The 20877-nt window shown below is 37.8% G+C and overlaps 1 protein-coding gene across 1 annotated transcript in view; it reads left to right on the plus strand.

Annotated features, from left to right (window-relative positions):
- Positions 1–20877, plus strand: part of TECTA (tectorin alpha) — a 154499-nt gene that overhangs the window by 21765 nt on the left and 111857 nt on the right. Inside the window, exons 4-8 of the mRNA XM_046685526.1 lie at positions 1320–1459; positions 8010–8191; positions 9508–9764; positions 12679–12805; positions 14578–14694. Of these exons, the coding sequence (XP_046541482.1) occupies positions 1320–1459; positions 8010–8191; positions 9508–9764; positions 12679–12805; positions 14578–14694 (823 nt within the window). The remainder of the gene's footprint in view (positions 1–1319; positions 1460–8009; positions 8192–9507; positions 9765–12678; positions 12806–14577; positions 14695–20877) is intronic.

The following is a 20877-nucleotide window of genomic DNA, read 5'->3' on the forward strand; positions in this document are numbered from 1 at the left end:
CTGGCACAGTGATTGGGAAAGAAATTTAGAAGAGAGTTAATAATATGATCATGAAAGGTTCAAAGCTGGGATACTTGAACCAATCCCTTCAAGAATGTGGCGTTTGGTTAGAGAGGAGATAAAGACATTCTAGGAAAGAGATTATGACATGAGCAAAGATCTACAACTAGAAAGGTGCAAGGTATGTTTTTTGCTTATGTTTTACTTTACTGTTGTAATTAACAGTTTTTGGAAGTAGTTCTTTATAATTATATGGGATTAATATTGAAGAGTATTTTAGTTCTTATGTTCAAAGGTCACTGAGTGTTTGTTGTTTCTGCATACAACTATCTTATCACTCCATATAAACTGGAATGGCAGAAAGAAATGAACTTCCTACTTGGTGATTTTTTTCAGGATCCATTCCTAGTCTGAAAAATTTGATACTGATAAGTACTAAGTTGAAAAACCATGTAATTTGAGGCCTCCATTAATAAAATATTACCTTTGTGAGTCCTTGTTTTATACCAAATAGAGACAGTGTGGTTGAATTCTCATGTTTATTCTTTTTAGTAGAGGTAGTAAGAGCAATTTTATTGACACGTGTTTTTGAACCAGGCAGTAGTTTGACTACCCAGTTTGATCAAATTCATTGAATAGTTTAAGACTCTGGAACACTTTCTCCCATTACAGTTATATTTTTTAAAAAGTCTAATTTTTGTAAGGGGCAAATTCTACACAGATTGAAATGGGAATGATTGATGGACAAGTATGAGAAAGAGATGCAGATTTTTAAATGGATCCATTTAAGTGAGGGCGATTTCTTGAATCATATGAACCTGAAGAACAGAAGTGCTTTAGCGCATAGACTATCTAATGGTTTGAGATAATTTTCAAAGGCAGAAAAAGGTGAAAATATACATCTGACAGAGAGAAAAGAGCTATCTAGAACGACACTTTTGAAGTAAATTATAAAAAGAAAGAAGAGGCCATTAAGAAGACAGTGGTATTTCAGACATGAGTCGCCTGGATCTAGTGTTCGGGTGATAAGATGATAGCATGGATGATGGCTCTGTTGTTGCTTCCTGAGATGAACAATGCTACCGGGAGTTAAAGCGTATAGGACATTTTGGTGCTACTGGTCCACTACTTCTCCTCTCCTCGTGGACCATACTTAACCGTTTCCCCTTAGAATTCGGTACTCTTGGATTCTATCATATCCTGTATTTTCCAGGTCCTTGTGTAATTTCACACAATTTGATTTTGATTCCTGGGGGCTGAGTATATGTAGACAAGAATTAGGCTGACATAGAAAGTGTTTTGTTTCCCCCGTGATTCAGATCGCCTCAACCTCCCAAGTGTACTGGTGTTGAACAGCTGTGGAATAACCTGTGCAGGAGATGAAAAAGAAATTGCTGCCTTCTGTGCTCATGTGTCGGAACTAGATCTTTCTGACAACAAACTGGAAGACTGGCATGAGGTGAAGTTTTTATATTGCTGTATTCTGGTGAGATGCGGCAATAACCATTGTTTTATTGTTTGTAATGTATTCTGCTGAATTCTGGGTCTCACTCGAGATTCTTGTTGTCTGTATATCTCAGGATAAATAACCCACTTCAACTGTTTCTATGGTGATTTTTCAGTTAGCTTTGTTATTCTAATTAGTTTTTCATTAATGTAAAAAGCACTGAAGAACTTGATACCAGGTATCAAGAGGTTAATGAGACTACAGAGATTTGGACTGCTGACAGTGCATTAAATTCTCTACTATTGCACTAGTTTACACATCCTTTGCTCATTCTCTACTACTGCTTCAATATTTCTCCCTACAGTTTGACATAAAAATTGCTTGAGTTTGAAACTAAGATTATAAAAATATTTCTTCTTTTTTTTTTTTTAAAGATTTTATTTTTTTTCTTTTTCTCCCCAAAACCCCCAGGTACCTAGTTGTATATTCTTAATTGTGGGTCCTTCTAGTTGTGGCATGTGGGACGCCGCCTCAGCATGGCTTGATAAGTGGTGCCATGTCCACGCCCAGGATTCGAACCGACGAAACACTGGGCCACTGCACGGGAGTGCATGAATTTAACCACTCAGCCACGGGACTGGCCCCAAAAATATTTATTCTTGTTACTAAAATTTACTCCAAATATTTTAGAACTTTTCCTTATATTATTAAGTCTTTTTGGTGGTTTGACATAACTGATGTCTTATGATCTCAGAGTGACTCTAAACCAAGTACACAAAGAAAATTATTCTCATCTCCTCTCTTATTATTATATATACTATTACTGACTTGATTATAACATTACCTGATGAAGCTACCATTAAGAATAAGGGAAAAATAGTTCTTCCTAGTCGATTCATTCTCTTGCCTTAATTTAGGCTCTTAATTCTTGCTTGGGCTATTGGAAAAACTTCCTAATGGGATTTCTTGCCTCTAGTTTTATTCTCCTTCCTCTAAGCTGTCTTCTACAGTGCTACCAGACTCCTTTTAATAAATGAAACATGATTATGACATGCTAGAAGTCCTTTAGTTGCTTTTTGTTGCCTAGAAACTAAGGTCTGAACTCCCTAAGCGTGGCCCTCCATCATATGGCCATTTGCTATTTCTAGAGCTTTATCTCCATCTTTAGCCATATGCTTTTTCCTGCTGCTCATGATAAACTCTTGACATGAAAAGCTTCCTTGCTTGGGTTCATCCTGTATCTATTGCTCCCTCTCTCCTCTTGTCTGCCTGGCCACTTCCTACCTATCCTTCAAGACTCGGCTCAAGTTGCTATTCCTCTGTGAAACTTGCCCTGGCTCTCACTCAGGCAGTCAGATTATCCTAGCAGCTGTATCATGCTGCTAGGAAAGATTTATCACCATGTAGTGCCATCACTTGCTTATTTGACAGTTTTCCTACTAGACTATGAGCTTATTCAAGTAGAGACTTTTGTCTTTTTTATCATCAGCACTAAGCACACTGGGCGCTCAAATACTTGTTAATGCGTTAATGAACAAATGATTCTATCTTAAGGATTGATGAAGACCATTTGCTTCAACTTTTCGTGTTAGCTTAAGAAATTCACTTAATCTTTTAGTGCTTCAGTTTGCTCATCCCTAAGACAGGGCTGCTGATAAAATTAATCATTGAGGCACTTTGTATGTATTAAATGCTATGCAAATTGTAAGACAGCTTTCTTGTTTCAGAAAGATCTATCGATAACCTCGTTTTCTTCAGTTTTTCTTATGTTTATCCATTTCATAGTCTCATTTAATTTGATAACTCTCAGTTATATTTCCTATTATTAAGATGTTTACCAAAATTCTTTGAGGTGCATGTCACTTGATGTCTACGTGACTTGTTAATATATACAGATTTACTAGGCTGTTCCGTGAAACAATCTCTATTTGTACATGTATTTATTCATTGATCAACTTATCTAAACTGCTAGTATAGTTTACTGTGCAACAAATTACATTCTGTGCCTTTTTGGTCTTTTGAGATGCTTAATTGACATGCATGCTGTGTTCATACTGCACAGACGCAAAAAAACTACCTTGTCAATCCTCCTTCTCCACGATTCCCACAATAGTCCTACTGCTGAATCTCTGGCAAGATTTATGACCTGCATGGGTGACAAGTCAGACCAGATCTTCCTCTGAATCGTTTCAGCTCCTATGTTCTCAGGCTGATTCCCCTCAATTTGTTTCTTTGGGAGTATAAAATTTCACAAAGGTTTTGTGCTTTGTGCTTTGACCTGTGCTTTGAACACATGCATATACTTTTGCTACCTGGTGGGAACAGTTTCATAGTGATGTAGTGCTACCTCAAAAGAACGATTTCTGTCAATATGGATCAGAACACGGAGTTCGCCGTTTCTCTGCTTAGATAAAGGTCTACACTAAATATTTCCTAGGCCACATTGACATATATAGCCAGTTTATTTGTACTCTACTTGTGCTCAGTTTGTATATTCCTGTATATGCTCTTATAGTTTGTTTTCAAATAAACGTTTGTTGCTGCTACCCTGCAGGTTTCCGTTTTCCAATTTATTTTTGTATTCCTCGTTCCTTTATATTTTGTCCTTAGCCTTAACTGTAGTTGATCCCAATCTTCTACAATGTATATCAGAGCACAGAGAGATGAGAGAAATACTGACAGCAAAAGAATATTGATTTTTAGGATTGATTAAACTCTTTGTTAGGCTACAAATACCTCATATGTCACAGTTGGGATTTTTTTCTTTTTTTGTGAAAGATTAGCCCTGAGCTAACATCTGCCGCTAATCCTCCTCTTTTTGCTGAGGAAGATTGGCCTTGAGCTAACATCCTTGCCCATCTTCCTCTGTTTTATACGTGGGATGCCTGCCACAGCATGACTTGACAAGCAGTGCATAGGTCCACACCTGGGATCCAAAGCGGTGAACCCCAGGCCACTGAAGCAGAATGTGCGAAATTAACCACTACACCACTGGGCTGGCCCATAGGTCACAGTCTTAAGACATTACATTTCAACCCTGTTACAAGCCGTATATCTGATGACTGGAAAGATCATTTGTCCGTGGCCGTTAGCTTACTTTATTTCAGCTGGTATTTGATATAGCAATGTGAACAAAATAATATAGTTTATTCTTTCAGTGTTTCATATGGTCACTAATATTATGAGCAACTTCTTTTGTAGTTTAAGCTACTGGCTCCTGTATATCCAGAGACTAAGATAAATATGAGTGAGAAGGGGAATGCTTTTGAGGGAGGCAAAAATTTGTCTCCATCCTTCTAAAATTGGGCATCTATGTGTAAAAGAAAGATGCATTTTTTAGCCTTTGACTTGAATTTTTGCCTAAGTAGATTTTTGTCTGACCTTTCCCAAGGTATCTCCTTTTTCCTTCCCTCCTTATCAAAAGCATTTTATAAAAGAAATTAAACCAGGTAGTTGAGAGGAGAGAGGAATTAGCCACTCAGAAGAGGTAGAGAATAGCTTGGGTATAAGTTACAGATTGTTATCTTGCAACCCTTCCCCTATTTTTCTTAAAACTTTAGTTTCCTCCTTTTTAGAAGCCAGAGTAGAGGGTCCTTTATCAAATCATAGAATTGTGGAAGCCTGAAAGGTGATGTAAGTTCGTCTCCACGTTTCTGCACGTGAGTATACTCAACTCACTCTAGCAGGAAGAGTCTTTTTTATTTTTAGAGTTTAAAAAAGAGAAGTCAATATACTGCCCTGGAAACTCAGTTTGTCAGCCTTTGCTATTAGGACATTTTTCTGTCATACATATATTTACCTGTGTAATGAATATAATATTTTCCAGGATCTAATCATTAATTTAAAGTTATCCAAAACTCCTTTTTAATTTTAGCCTTTTAAAGATAATATTTATTTATTTATTTATTTGAGGAGGAAGATTAGCCCTGAGCTAACATCTGTGCCAGTCTTCCTCCACTTTATATGTGGGTTGCTCCCACAACGTGGCTGATGAGTGGTGTTGGTCCGTGCCTGTGATCTGAACCCACCAACCCAGGCCACCGAAGCAGAGCGTGCCGAACTTAACCACTACACCACAGGGCCAGCCGCGAAAATATTTATTTTTAACATATTATTTTTCCTGCTTGAATTATTAGATGATAGTCCAATTTTGTCTTTTTAGAATATTCCAAGGCTAATGAGTTCTTATTATAAATGTTTGTTCTTATTGGACTGTAGTATGGATGCAAACTGTGGAAAAGATTGTATTGTGTATCTGCTAGCCTTGGGAATGCTCCCAGAAATTGCTTCAGAAACCCTTAAACTATCCATTTTTGGGGTACTTTCTTCTTTATTATAAAAATAAAATATGAAGTGTGGTGGTTAGCAAAGGGGTTAAGTTTTTTTTATTTAACTGGGGTTGTACTATAATTAGCAGTTATCCTTCATGCTGTAGTTGGAGCATGATTCCTCTTCGTCTCTTTTTGCCCTTAAAAGAGGTAGAGCATAGCTGGTCATCATCTTCTGTGTGAAAGTCCTCGTATCATTAGTGTTCAGGTGGCAGAAGGCAGCAGAGGGCTGCTCTCTGTAGACTAGCCGTGTTGTGACCACAGACTAAACTCCACATCCTAGCCGTATATCCCGCAAATGCCTGATACCATTGGTCACAAAAGGTATCAAGCAGGAGAGTCTGTGCAGAGCGGGAAAAATTTCTTACGTTTTAAACTGAAGCCTGGTGTATTTTCTCTAGAAGATAGCTCATTTCTTTATTTGTAAAATGAGGATAAAAATGGTACCACTTGAAAGGGTTAGTGTGTAGAATAGATGAATAATGTATGTGAGGACTGTTCCCTCTGGTATACTTCTCTGAACCACCTTCTTGGAATTCATCTGCTCCTCACTGATTGTGGAGCTCCTGAGCTGAGCAGTACACAGTAGATCTCATAGAAAGTACAGATTGCTTTTTCTTTCTACCCATAGTTCTCAACACTGGATACCTTTTTGGGGTTACTTATGGAGCTCTGAAAAGAAACACGTATTCAGGTCCCAGCCATGAAGCTTGTCTCACGTATGAAGCTTCTGATTCAGTTGTTTATGGTGGATCCTGGGAATCTACCAGTGGCTCTAAATATGACATACTTAAATTAAAATAAATATGGTAGGGCATATAGCTAGGGTTGAAATATTGGTTCATACTATAGCTGCATTAGTAATCTGATTTCTTGAATGGTTTTGTGACATTGATTTATTCGACAAACTTTCAGTGCCCACTAGTCAGTAGTGAACTAGGTAATTATTACTCCCACTTTCATCGAATTTGCTTCCTGTTGGGGAATAGGTAAGGATAAAAGTTTCTAAAATATGTACCAATCACTGTAAGTGCTTTACAAGTCGATCTCAGTTCTACCAAAAATCCTGTTAAATAGGTGAATACTTTTTTCTCTCTGTTACAGATGAGGAAACTGAGATTTGGAAAGGTTAAGTAACCTGTCAAACCACACAGCTAGAAAGTTCCGAAACCTGGTTTGAACCCAGGTTTTCTGACTCTAAAAACAATTCTAACTCTTCTGTTGTACTCATTTTCTCATAACTTTTAGTTAGCACATTGCCTGGCTGTTTGATGCCTAATACATTTACTAGGCTGCTAGCATTTATTTCATATTTGTTTAAACCAGGTCTTCTTTTTTTTTCTGGTTATATTTATAATTTACTATTTGTGGTATATTGGAAAGAATAATAGCTCTGATTTTTAAATCCTAGATTTTGCTTCTGTAACTCTGAAACCTTAGTCAAATTACTTAATATCTCTGAGCCTCAGTTTCCTCATTTATTAAAATGAAAATGGTGTTAGCTATCTTGCAAGTTGTTTTGAGAATTTAGTGAAATAAGCTATATCAAAGAGACTAGTGCTATGCAGAGCAAATAGTTAAGGTCAGTGATGCTCATTTCCTATTTTTTTCTCTTTTATAACAAGTTGCGAGCTAGCTAAATTGTTAAGTTGGTGATCGTCTTTTCTCTTTTGTTATGTAACTATAGATGCTTTTTGTTTTTGAGTAAATCTATTGTAAAGTTGGTACATCTTTGAATCAAGCTGAAACTGTTTTCTAAGTGATTGTGACTATGTAGTCAATTTTGAACGCTTGAATGTGGTCTTCAATAAACCTTTAATCAGCCTTGTACTGGAAATGGAAGGGAGGAGATATTCAAAGAGAGTTACATGACTCAATCTCAGCTCTTTAGAAACTTGTAGCCTAAAATGTAGTCATCTAAACTATCTTTTCTCCATTTAGCAAAGAGAGTGTCATATAGAGCATTATAAAAAACCTTGCCAAAGGCAACATGGGAAATCTTTCTTTTGTACCATTGCTTTTCAGTTATGCCACTATTTCATAGAAGGAGATTAATTATTTGCCAAGATTTGTTGAAATTACTTGTGTCCCTCTGTAAGTACCATCACTAAATAGGACTCCTGAATGTAAATGGCCTTTGGCGTAGAGACCCATGCACTTAGGCTTTCTTGAGAGTGTTTGCTATTTACAAGCTCTGATTACTGCCTGATATGCCTTTCTTTTTTTCTCCCTAGGTCAGTAAAATTGTGTCAAATGTTCCCCAGTTGGAGTTTCTAAACCTGAGTTCCAATCCTCTGAATTTATCGGTTTTAGAAAGAACGTGTGCTGGGTCCTTCTCTGGGGTTCGCAAACTTGTCCTCAACAACAGCAAAGCTTCTTGGGAGACAGTCCACACGATACTGCAGGAGTTACCAGAGTAAGCCCAGAGAGCATGATGGAGAGGGAGCTATGTTGCCATCTGTGTTAATACATAGAATTAATGCTGATCTCCTATCTCAGAAATACTAGAACTGCAGATTGAATGGAGAATGAGGTTAGAAAAATGAAGGAATTAGAATGAGGTGTGAGGGTAATCTAGTAGCATTTTCATTGGAATACTTGCTCAGTGTTGAGTAGCTCCAAGACATAGGATATGTCATCCTTTGGCTAGAAAATATCCCTGAGAAGCACTTATCATTTCTAGATCAACCCAACCCTTCTCCATTTTAATCTTGTGATTACCTGATGTCAGGATTTTGCCTCAGCCCTTTTCTTGGGGAGGAAAAAAAAAATCATAGTATCTCTAAAATATGTTAACAGTCAGATGATTAAGTACCTGGCTGGCCTGATGGGAAAATGGGCCTGGTATTCTTTCCAATAATTTAAGCAAGAAATTATCCTTTGGTTTGTCAATTTAGAAATGCTTTGTTATCTTTTGTTTTTATCTATCTTTGTATATGCACATAAATATTCAAAGGAAGTAGTTTAAAGAAATATACGAAGCTGTAGTTTCTTTGACCGTCTAAATGTGGAAATTATCAAAGCCTTTCAGAATCTGGTCTCAGCGCACTTATTCCATCTTAGTTTCTCACTCTTACTCCATGAGGGTGGTTTCCTCACTGCATGGAACATCTAGCATGACATCTAATGAGCATTTAAGTCCCAGTTCTACTTACTAACCATGTGACCTTTGGTAAGCTAAGTAACCTCTGAGCTCTGTTTCCTGGTCTGTAAAATGGGTGTAGTTGCATTCGCCGTGAGGAAGTGTAGTGCAGTCTGTAAAGCTCCTGGCACAGGGCCTGGCACGGTGCGGGAGTTCAATGACAGTTATTATTTCTGGTTCTAAACATTGGCTCATGTTGTTTCTGGACTTGCCTCTGTCTCCTCTCAACCTATACAAGCCCACCTCTCCTTCAGGGCCATGCATTGTTTCCTCATTATTCTCACTACAATTTCAATTCCAGTCCTATAAGAACTACATAGTTAGTACCGCTTAATTTAGCGCTTAATTGTTTAGGCATCAAATTGACTTAGTACTGACTGGGTCATATCATTCTCTGCTGCTTTATGGATTTTAAGTTTTGTCTTCCCAGCTATATTTTAAGCTTCAGGAAGATATTTTTATGTTTTCTCTACAACATCTAGCAGAATGTCACACAGAGTAGACACTTATTTATTTATTGAGTGAATGAAATAGATGCAAAGTAGAAACTTAACTGCTTTAAACAATGAAATGTTTCTTTTTCTCTGCAGTTTGGAGGAGCTCTTCCTGTGCCTTAACGACTATGAAACAGTGTCTTGTCCTTCTATTTGCTGTCATTCTCTTAAGCTACTGCACATAACAGACAATAACCTCCAAGACTGGACTGAAATACGAAAATTAGGAGTTATGTTTCCTTCACTGGATACCCTCGTCCTGGCCAACAATCATTTAAATGCTATTGAGGAGCCTGATGATTCTCTGGCCAGGTTATTTCCTAATCTGAGATCCATCAGTCTGCATAAGTCAGGTGAGGTACAGGCTGGTCTCATTCTGCGTGCAAATTGGTCTGAGCTTATGCAGGAAATGCAATCAAAGCATATTTCTTTCAGTCATAGCTCTGCCTTCTTATAGGATGAATTTTCAAGAGTGACATGTAGATGGATATTGATTAGCTATATTTAAGACATTCATTTTCATAAATGCTCTGATAAATATCGAGTGGCATAGCATTATATTAACTATTTATATTTCATAGGTTAAAGGGGTCATGCTATGAAAGGAGTGAAATGAAATTAGTGAATTGTATAGTAAAAGAAAGTAAAAAGAGTACGGAGAATTGTAAACTAGACTATTTTATCTGAATTTAGGTTAAGGAATCACAACCTCCTATGCCTTTCAAATGCTCTTTTCTTTTCTAGTATTTACGTATAATCGATTGCCCGTTTCTTGCCATCTGGTTCTGTGTATCACAAGAATGAATATTTTTAGCCTGTGTTTTTTTTTTTTTTTGAGGAAGATAAGCCCTGAGCTAACTACTGCCAATCCTCCTCTTTTTGCTGAGGAAGACTGGCCCTGAGCTAACATCTGTGCCATCTTCCTCTACTTTATACGTAGGACGCCTACCACAGCATGGCTTGCCAAGTGGTGCCATGTCCGCACCCGGGATCCAAACCGGCGAACCCTGGGCCGCTAAGAAGCAGAACGTGCGAACTTAACCGCTGTGTCACCGGGTCGGCCCCATAGCCTGTTTTTCAAAATTGATAAACTTTATTTTTTAGAGCAGTTTTAGATTCACAGCAAAATTGAACAGAAAGTACAGAGTTCCCGCATACTCCCTGCCACCACATGTGCACAACCTCCCCCACTATCAACATCCTCCCAGCACCGAAATGATACATTTGTTACCATCCATCCTCCATTGACACATCATCACCCAAAGTCCATAGCTTATATTAAGACTCACTCGTGGTGCTGTACATCCTATGGATTTGCACAAATGTGTAATGACCTGTGTTCACCATTATAAAGTCATACAGACTAGTTTCACTGCCCTAACAATCTTCTGTGCTCCACCTAGTCATCCCTCCCTACCCCCTAATCCCTGGCAACCACTGATCTTTTTCTGTCTCCATAGTTTTGTCTTTTCCAGAATGTCATATAGTTGGAATCGTACAGTATGTAGCCTTTTCAGATTGGCTTCTATCGCTTAATAATATGCATTTAAGTTTCCTCCATGTCTTTTCATGGCTTGATAGCTCATTTCTTTTTAGCACTGAGTAATATTCCATTGTCTGGATGTCCCACAGTTTATTTGTCCCCTCACAAACTGAATGACATCTTGGTTGCTTCCAAGTTTTGGCAATTATGAATAAAGCTGCTGTAAACCTCCATGTACAAGTTTTTGTGTGGGCATAACTTTCAGTTCATTTGGGTAAATACCAAGGAGTGCAAATGCTAGATCATATGGTAAGAGTATATTTAGTTTTGTAAGAAACTGCTGACCTGTCTTCCAAAGTGGCTGTACCAGTTTGCATTCCCACCAGCAATGAGTGAGAGTTCCTGTTGCTCCACACCCTCGTCAGCATTTGATGTTGTCAGTGTTTGGAATAGGTAGTGGTATCTTACGGTTGTTTTAATTTGCATTTTCCTGATGACACGTGGTGTTGAACATATTTTCATGTGCTTACTTGCCATCTGTATGTCTTCTTTGGGGAGGTGTCTTTTCAGGTCTTTTGTCCATTTTTAAATCAGATTGTTCATTTTCCCATTGTTGAGTTTTAAGAGTTCTTTGTATATTTTGGATAAAAATCCTTCATCAGATGTGTCTTGAACAAATATATTCTCCCAGTATATGGCTTTCTTCTCATTCTCATGACATTGTCTTTCAGCTTATTTCTTAAAACAACTATGTAATTAAAAATAACTCTAACCTATAGTTGAAAAAACATAAAGAGTTTAATTTGCCATAGGGGTATAAGAGTGAGAATTAATTTTTAAAAACCATTATTTTGCATAAGGAAGCTGTTTATTTCACAACTGCGACACCCCTTGAGCTAACAGTATTCTTCCTCCTGGAAGGAAATGCCATTCTGAAGGGAAGAGGAGGGTTGAGACTTGGATGCTTATGCACCAGTCCTCATAAAGTGCTCCTCTGCCTTTACCCTTGCTGAAGGTTGAAAGAAACAGGAAGGGGCTACGTTGGTCTCTGAAATGGATTTAATGTGTTATAAAATCGACCAGCTTTATGATTATAGGAATATTTTTTATACCACTGCCAAGTATTGACCTAGATGATACATTTGCTCACAGCCATAGGAAGAGTTTTGTTTTAGGACTAAACGATCTTAATTTGTTGTGTGTTCTCCTGCCTAAGGGTTCAGGGTTTTTATGTTTTTGTTTTTTTGTTTTAAATTTTGAATCTGTTTTCTCTGTCCCCAAAATGAGGACAGTGTAAGAGATAATATTTAGTTTCTGGTTTTATTGATCTTGCCCCACTTTAGAATTTGTTAGGTAAGAATTTGAGTATGACGGTATCAACTCTGATCAATAGTTACGTTCTATGAGTCTATATTTGGTGAAAGAGTTGATTACATCACTTTTTTATTATGTAATCTTGGTATACATCCTGCTTACTGAAACCACCAGTGACCCCCTTTACAAGCCATTTGGTTGGAGACTCAGTAGATGAGTGGATGTTGGAGAATAAAGATGTCTCTCCTTGACCACTGGGATCATAGACATAGGAGAGGCTATAGGGAAGTTTTTAGGGTATTTAACTAGATTCCATTCTGTCCTTGGATAAGGAAAAATTTCAGGCTTTCTAACTAGTTTATGATTATTTTAACATTTCAGAAATTATTAAGTGAAGTAATCTTCTTTTTGCTATGTGCCTATTTGTGTGCTTTTCAGGATTTGCTTAAACAATTTATTTCTCAAATTAGGTTTGCATTCCTGGGAAGACATTGACAAACTAAATTCATTCCCCAAACTGGAAGAAGTGAGATTATTAGGAATACCTCTTCTGCAGCCATATACCACTGAGGAGCGAAGGAAATTGGTAGTAGCCAGGTCTGTTGTCCTGATTATTCTGCTTTCTATTCTCAGGGCCTTATTTCATCAATCGAATAATGCATTATTTGTTGGGGGGAGTGCACTGTAAGTTTATCCATCTCTTGAACAGACTCTGTTTGAAGGAGCTGCTTCTGTAGCTCCAAATCCTGGAAGAAAAGGGATGCAGTATGATGAGAAAAATGTGAAATATAGTTGGCCTGCCAAGATCACTGAAAAATTCCCTTACAAATCTTTTCTATTTTTATACTTTTCAATATTTGCAATATTTGAAGTGCTGTTTTGGGTCATGAAGAAAAAGTAGGTATAATAGAGAATCAGTTCTATTTTGGTTGTCCTATTTTCTGTTAACATAGTGGTCGTTTAAAGTGTAAGTACCTGAAAATTGGGCTGTTTCATTTGTGTAAAATTTAAGAAAGCAGCATCTGTGTTTTCTTCTTGAATATAGATTGACTTAAATATGACTACCATATTGTTATCTTCTTATTCCAACTCCCCTGCCTTTTGTTTCTCAGACTCTGCCTCCCGCAGACTACTGGAATGTCCCATGAGTGTTTATTTTTGTATGCCCCTTTACCAGTAATAAGATTTGGCTAAGATGTAAAGGGCTATGGAGTTTTGATTTGTTCTCTTTGTGTACTACACATGGTAGTTTTGAAAGGGGAACAGTAGGCTTTAAGGTTCCTTCAGCAGGTTTGATATAAGAAGAGGTTTTTATTTTGTTTTAAGACTGGCCCTGAGCTAACATCTGTTGCTAGTCTTTTTTCTTCTTCTCCCAAAGCCCCCAGTATATAGCTGTATGTTCTAGTTGTGGTCTTTCTGGTTCGACTATGTAGGACGCTGTCTCAGCATGGCCTGATGCGTGGTGCTAGGTCCGCACCCAGGATCCAAACCAGTGAAACCCTGGGCCGCAGAGAGGCCCAGCACGTGAACTTAACCACTTGGCCACAGGGCTGGCTCCAAGAGTGATTCTTTAAACAATGTATTGATCTTCCTGATCAGCTAACACCTAGCAGATCCTACTGCTTTCCAGTTGTTAACATACCCATTAATATCTCACTGAAGAAATATATTTCAGCATACTTTTCTTCTAAGAAGAATATCTTGCAATAGTCCTTGTACTTTACTTTCTTTACACAATTCTTTTGTAAATATAATAAATTAATTCTTGAACCAAATTGCACTGATTACTCTCTACAACTGTACTGTCCAATGTGATACCATTAGCCATGTGTGACTTTTGAGCCCTTAAATTATGGCTAGTTTGAATTGAAATGCGCTGTAAGTATAAAATATACACTGGATTTCAAACACTTTATGAGACAAAGAATGTAAAGTATCTCAGTTATTTTTTTAGTATTGATTACAGTTGAAATTATTAAATCCTGGATACATTGGGTTAAATAAAATATATTATTAAAATTAATTTCACCTTTTTTATTTTAGTCTTTAAAATATGACTACTAGAGAATTTAAAATTACATATGTGGCTTGCATTATGTTTAAATTGGACAGTGCTGCCTAGAATCTTATTTTGAAAGGTGAGATATAATTGTAAAAGGTCAGTGTCATATCTAAAAAAGAAACTTTAGGTATTTTTGGTCCTTTTATTTTGTATCACTTTAGTTCATGTCAGTAGTTACATACAAGCACAGCCACATCAAATGTGTCCTTTCAAGAGAATAAGACTTGGCCTCAAACCAATAATTTTATTTCTAAAGCTAAGTATTTTTAGTATCTTAAAATGTCTTTATTTTGGTTTTTACTTACAGATTGCCATCAGTTTCCAAACTTAATGGCAGCGTTGTTACTGACGGTGAGCGAGAAGATTCTGAGAGATTTTTTATTCGGTACTATGTAGATGTTCCACAGGAGGAAGTGCCATTCAGGTAAAAACTCCTCATCAGCTTAGCAACACTGTAGTGAATATGGAGGCAATTTAAGAATTATTTTAGAGGAAATCTAGTAATTTGTTATTTAGCCCTCTTAGAGGACTTTGGTGATGGATTTGAAAAACAAGGAAGAAACGCAAAAGCACACCTATTTTATCTCACTTGCCACAGTGTGTTTCTTCTAACTTTGCACTTGTATCAAGAAGGTTGGGTAAGTATTTGACTGCTTCCAGTAGTTCCCACTCCATACTCCCTATTGTTTGATTCCTTTTTCATCCTCTTCTCCAGGGTCACATTTTCACCTACCCCCAAAATTGATCTCTTCTTTCATATTGCATCTGCTTTTAGGATACACTAATTCCTGCAATTTGGAAGATTTGGCAGATGTACACTAGGTTTAAAGGATATGAGAAAAGAACTGGCAAATAGACTCTTGAGGAAATATTAAAGGAATTAGGATAGTTGATTTTGAAGAGAAATGCTGAGGGCTACATTTGTAATTACTTTTAAGAATATGAAGAGTTAATATATATAGTTTGGTAGGTTTATAGTTTAATACTCTGTAGCAGGTTTGATATAAGTAAATAAACAGGAAAAAAAATACTCCCGAAACAGGTTTCTAGATGTTGGTGACTAGAACTGGTTACCAAAGAAGTTATACACTTTCCTTAAAGACTTGAGAATACTATGGAATCCCGTTTGACAGGCAGAGTTTCAGATGAATGAGGTGCGAGTTGGGACTGAACGTGTGTCAAATCAGTTGGTCCTTCTGGTTACAAATTTCTGTGATTCTAATTCATTCTTTCTGAGCATATCTAATTTTCACCAAACTTTTCTATTATAGGCTTTAAGGGGGTTGATGTTCTGTAAGGCTCAACCACTGCTGTATAAAAAGATTTTGTGGTATTATTAGTAGTATTTTAAAGCCTAAGTGTTTAAAAAGTGTTAGACAAAGTCAGGATTTTGAAGATAACAGTTTAAAATTAGCTAAGAACAGCTAAGTAGGGAGAAAGATATTAGTATGCCGTTTAACACAACCCAGGAATATTAGGTTAAACTGCGTAAAATTTTGTGGGGTAAAACATGGTCTAATATTTATAGTTTCATTTGGTTCAATCTAACGTATTAATAGAAGAAGTAAATATTCTGGTTTTGAGCATAAATCTGTTATTATAGTTTACTTAACTTCCATTCTGCTATAAGTAGTATATATATATGCAGTAAATTGTTTTCCATCCCTAATAGCATAATTATCCTAAAATGAATTTATGCCTCTGTACTAGTTGGTGTTCATGAATGCAGGTCATAGAAATCATCTTTAATCAGGGGAGAAATTTAGTGGAAGGATATTGAGAAACTAAAAGAATTGTTAGACAGTCTGAAGAGCCAGGCATAGGCAGGAACCAAGGGAAGCTCGGACAGCCAATGTTTCAATGCATAGTCTGTCCATCTCTCTCTGCTGGCACTGTCATCTCTAGATGCTACAGTGCGGGGCTTTACCACTGGACACTTGCAGCTGTGTCACGGACTTTTGATTCCCCTGTAAGTGCTGAAAATAATCTCTCACTGACCTTTGCCTCATTCCCTAAAGGTCAAAAATCTGCATCTGCCCAGTTGCTTGGCTATGTGTAGGACATGCCCTCATACCTTGTCTCCCAAGGGACAGGGAGAGGGATTATATGCTCCACTGTGGCTTCTGCAGTGAGAGGTAGAATCTTGCTTCCCTTGATCTTAGGACTTTTCCCTGAAAAGGAGCAATTCAGAAGAAAGAACATCTACTATAGTCTGCCATTTTGAGTACCCAATATCTATACATATACATTTTCCCATAGTTATATAAAAAGAAATTATTCATACCTGCCCTAATATATTCTGTGTATAAATGAAAACGTATTTCTCTCTTCCTGAAATGAGATACCTATTTATTCAAATCCTAAAGACTCCGTGATCTATTAGCTACTGTAAGAGATTTATGCAGTCAAGCTATTTTAATTACCACTCTGGCTTTGCTGCCTATTTATGTAATTATGCCTACTTTCTCACTCACTAGTGGTTAGATGCCACTGCTTGGTCCCTTCCATCCTTTTTGAAATGGAAATGGGCAACCTGATTTCAGGTGTCTTCTACCAGTACTGCTGGCCTGTAGAACTCACACCTTTTCAAAGATGTGAGTGCTGTACTCACTAATGTGTTTTTCAAGGCCTTTGAAAAGGAAGTGTCTTCTGAGTCCTCTTAGGGTTCATGGATGGAGAATGGGTGACAATAATTTCCACCATTCTTTTTTTTTTTTTTTTGAAGATTGGCACCTGAGCAAATGACTGTTGCCAATCTTCTTTTTTTTTTTTCTGCTTTTTCTCCCCAAATCCTCCCAGTACACAGTTGTATGTTTTAGTTATGGGTCCTTCTAGTTGTCGCATGTGGGATGCCGCGTCAACGTGACCTTGTGAGCAGTTCCATGTCAGCACTCAGGATCGGAACCAGCGAAACCCTGGGCCGCCAAAGCAGAGAGCGCAAACTTAACCCCTCGGCCGCAGGGCCGGCCCCTCCATCATTCCTGTGTCCTGAAGTTTTTGAATTCTTCCTTTCACATTATCCCCCAAATTTGTGGCATCTCAACTTCCTTTAGCATAGACCACCACTGAGTCCAATTTCCAACCAGCCAACTAGACAAAAATTTAGAACCACTCCCAGCCACTAAGACTAGCTTTTTGAATTCAGAATCTCTAGTAATGTACCTATATCAACAAAATCGGTTATATCTAAAATTGCTTTTCCCTCTTTGGTCAACATACTCAGAATCTATTCCTGTACTTATTTCCTATATTTTTGTCCATATAAATGACCAAAGTCTTATAAGTCTTTGGTGTTTTTGTAATTAACCCCACAGAGCATGCTGTGGTCTGATGGTACTGGAGCAGAGAATATATGTGGAAAGATGAGGTAAATGGGGAATTAGTTTCCTCTTGCAAGGTAATTCCCTTAGGCAGGATTTTACTGCCTTTTCAAGAAAGAGAGGAACAGTCTTATTAGACCCAACTAGCAAGGGGGAGCCTAGATGAGGATTAGGAATTCAAGATACACCCAAGTCCTCAGAATCCACCCATATGCCTCTGTTCCAATTCATATTCTCCCTCTTTCTTCTCTTTCTCTTTCCAAGCAATGCTCCAACTTTCATATAATAGTTCAAATATGGTCTCAAATTCCAGTGACCTGTAATTTAGCAACCTGGAGCATGAAACTTGTGTATTTGTGTTTAAAACTACCCAACTCTTATTGTAGTAAGACAGAAAAGACCCTTTTCTTAAAAGTACTTGGAGTTCAGCCTGTGCCATGAGCCTCGTTTATAGGGATTTGACCTGAATATACTCTTTATTTAAGCTATTTTGTGCCCTTAGAATAGCAGATTCTCCGCCTCATAGTCGCATTCTTCATGCCCTTTATATAGCTTTATTCTTGGCAGCACTAGAGCATTCCATGTGACCACAAGTGATAATTCTCTATTTCTCTACTCCATGTTCAGGACTTGCTGAATCCCTTCCATGAACACTAATATGGTATTCACTGGCCTCTACTAGAAAGCAATCCCCAAATACCCTGAATTACCTGAGGGGCTGTTGCCAGTAATCTACTCCCTGGTACCAATTTCTTAGTGCACACAACAGAAACCAGCTCGCCCAACTTAAGTAGGATAAGAATTTAGTGAAAGAATAATGAAGACTGTGTAGCTCGAAGAATTGAGAAGAAGATTAGAGAATTAGGCTCGGGGCAAGATTTATGGGAAGCAAGGCACAGCCAAGATTCCTACATCTCACTATACAGACAGTGTGTTTCTGACAGCAGTCACTGGATCGTCATCAGTAAGCTGCTGGACTTGATTGCCCTCAGACATTTACAGCCATGCTTTTGAATTCTTGGTTCTTCTATATCTGCTGTGAATAATCTCTGTTAGACCTTGTGTCTCTGCATTATACCTTAAGATTTAAAATTCCAGTTATAGGGAGACAGCTTTATATCACCTTCCCATGTTCTAGCTTTCTGGGAATGGAGAAAGAGAAAATCTACTCCTCTTCAGCTTCTGTAGTGGGAAGTGGTTCCTGCCGCTCATCTTTTTTGGGTTTCCCGCCAATCAGAGGGGCATTCACATGCTGGACAGCCAAAGTCGACATATATCCATTGTGGTACCTGTTCCCTAGTAGTTTTTATTATAAGTCCCATGGTAGAATTATCCATTTACTGAGCAAATATTTTCTTGAGATATTGTAATGTGCCAGGAACTGTGTTAGGTAGGCACTTGAAAAAGAACTATAACAGCCATTCATGCTGATTCAAGATGGAATGGTGAATAAGCAGAGAGGAATTTGTGTTAAAATGCATTCATTGTGAATTAAGAATAGTGATATATAAACAAGCTATTAGTACTATACTTATCATCTCTTTAATTGTCTTCTAAATTATAGGCATAATCTCTTCCTAAAATACCCATAAATAGTGAGTAGCACAGTGTGTAGTTGGTAAAAAGTGAAAATTTGACTCTCTGGATAATTCAGTGTTTCGTACAGAATCACATTTGAGCTTTAGTTTCCAGATAGGATGGAGGTATTTATTTATTTTGAAGAAAACTTCCTTTTCATTTGGCCATGGATTTTTTTAAATCATTGTTTAACTTGATTATCCTATAAATTCTAACTTCTACAACATCCTTCCCCGGTTGTTAGGTTCCCTGAGCTTTTCGTCCTCCATTCATTTTCCTGTCTTGTGTCATTAAACATGAAATACCTCTAGTCAACTTAGACATAAGTAAAAAAGTGAGCCAAAATGTCTTTTGAGGGTGTGAATAAGAAGCCAATAAGATCATTTGAATGTCCTTTATGGTAGCAAAGTTATTTTCTGAGTCAGTTGGATTATTCACACACATCTGTTTCTGTGTGATTAGTCGTTGTGGCAACAGAAGTCTTTAATGATTATTCAGAAATTTACGAAATTTGTTTTCCTCTTAGAATAAAATACAAGCCCCAGTCACCTGAATCATTTCAATTTTTTGTGATGAACAGAATAAAATGTTTAGAGGACCAAAAGGAGATATACTTATTAAGAGTTTTCTAATTTCTTACAGGTGCTCATTTATCCTTTTTATTGCCTTCTTCTGGTAGGTGGGACTAGAAGTTTAGCCTCTACTGTAGCTATTAATGGTACTAATGGACTACCCCAAAAAACTGAGCCATCACCCATATGTTTCATGTTTATTTACTTTGTGAAATAATAGAAGATGAAAATCTCTGTTTCCTGATTCTTGGCCTTTAAACACCATAGTGTTTGCTTTTCCAATCAATAGACTCTTTTTTTAAAGATTTTATTTTTTTCCCTTTTTCTCCCCAAAGCCCTCCGGTACATAGTTGTATATTCTTCGTTGTGGGTCCTTCTAGTTGTGGCATGTGGGACGCTGCCTCAGCGTGGTTTGGATGAGCAGTGTCATGTCCGCACCCAGGATTCGAACCAACGAAACACTGGGCCGCCTGCAGCGGAGCGCGCGAACTTAACCGCTCGGCCACGGGGCCAGCCCCAATAGACTCTTTCTTTTAAAGCCTTCATCCATGCCTTGTCTCTTCGTGGCTTGTGTAGCAGTGGTGTGCTATTTCAAAATAAGCTCGGTGTGTGCTGCGGGTGGTTGCAAAGATGTCCTCACTGAGCTGGTCCTATTTCAGCTATTGGACTCTCATATTTTGCCAGGAAAACTTGTAGGAAATAACTCTAGATTCTAGCTGGGTTTCAAAGGACAGCTTAATTTATTACTGAATACCTACTATGAGCCAAGAGGCACTGAGCCAGAAGCTGGAGATAAAAAGACAAAAAAAGTAGTATATGCTCTCAAGAAGCTTGCCATCTGGGCTAAGCTAGAGATTTCCATGTTCCCAACCTCTAAATATTGAGTTAGCCCAGGATTTGGTCCTTGGACCTCTTCTCTTTGATACTCATCCCCTAGTTCCAGTCCTGTGGCTTTACATGCCTTCTGTATTCTAACAACTACCAAATTTATATCTCCAGCTTTGATCTGCCCCTGTATTCCAGACTAGTATTTCCAGATGCCTGCTTGACATCTTCACCTGGATGTTTAAACCTAATGTGTCCAAAACCCAACTTTTGATATTCTCCCTTACCTTTCCCCTTCCCCCCGACCCCCCC

The sequence above is a fragment of the Equus quagga genome, chromosome 14 (assembly GCF_021613505.1).
Source record: "Equus quagga isolate Etosha38 chromosome 14, UCLA_HA_Equagga_1.0, whole genome shotgun sequence".
Classification (NCBI taxonomy): Eukaryota; Metazoa; Chordata; class Mammalia; order Perissodactyla; family Equidae; genus Equus; species Equus quagga.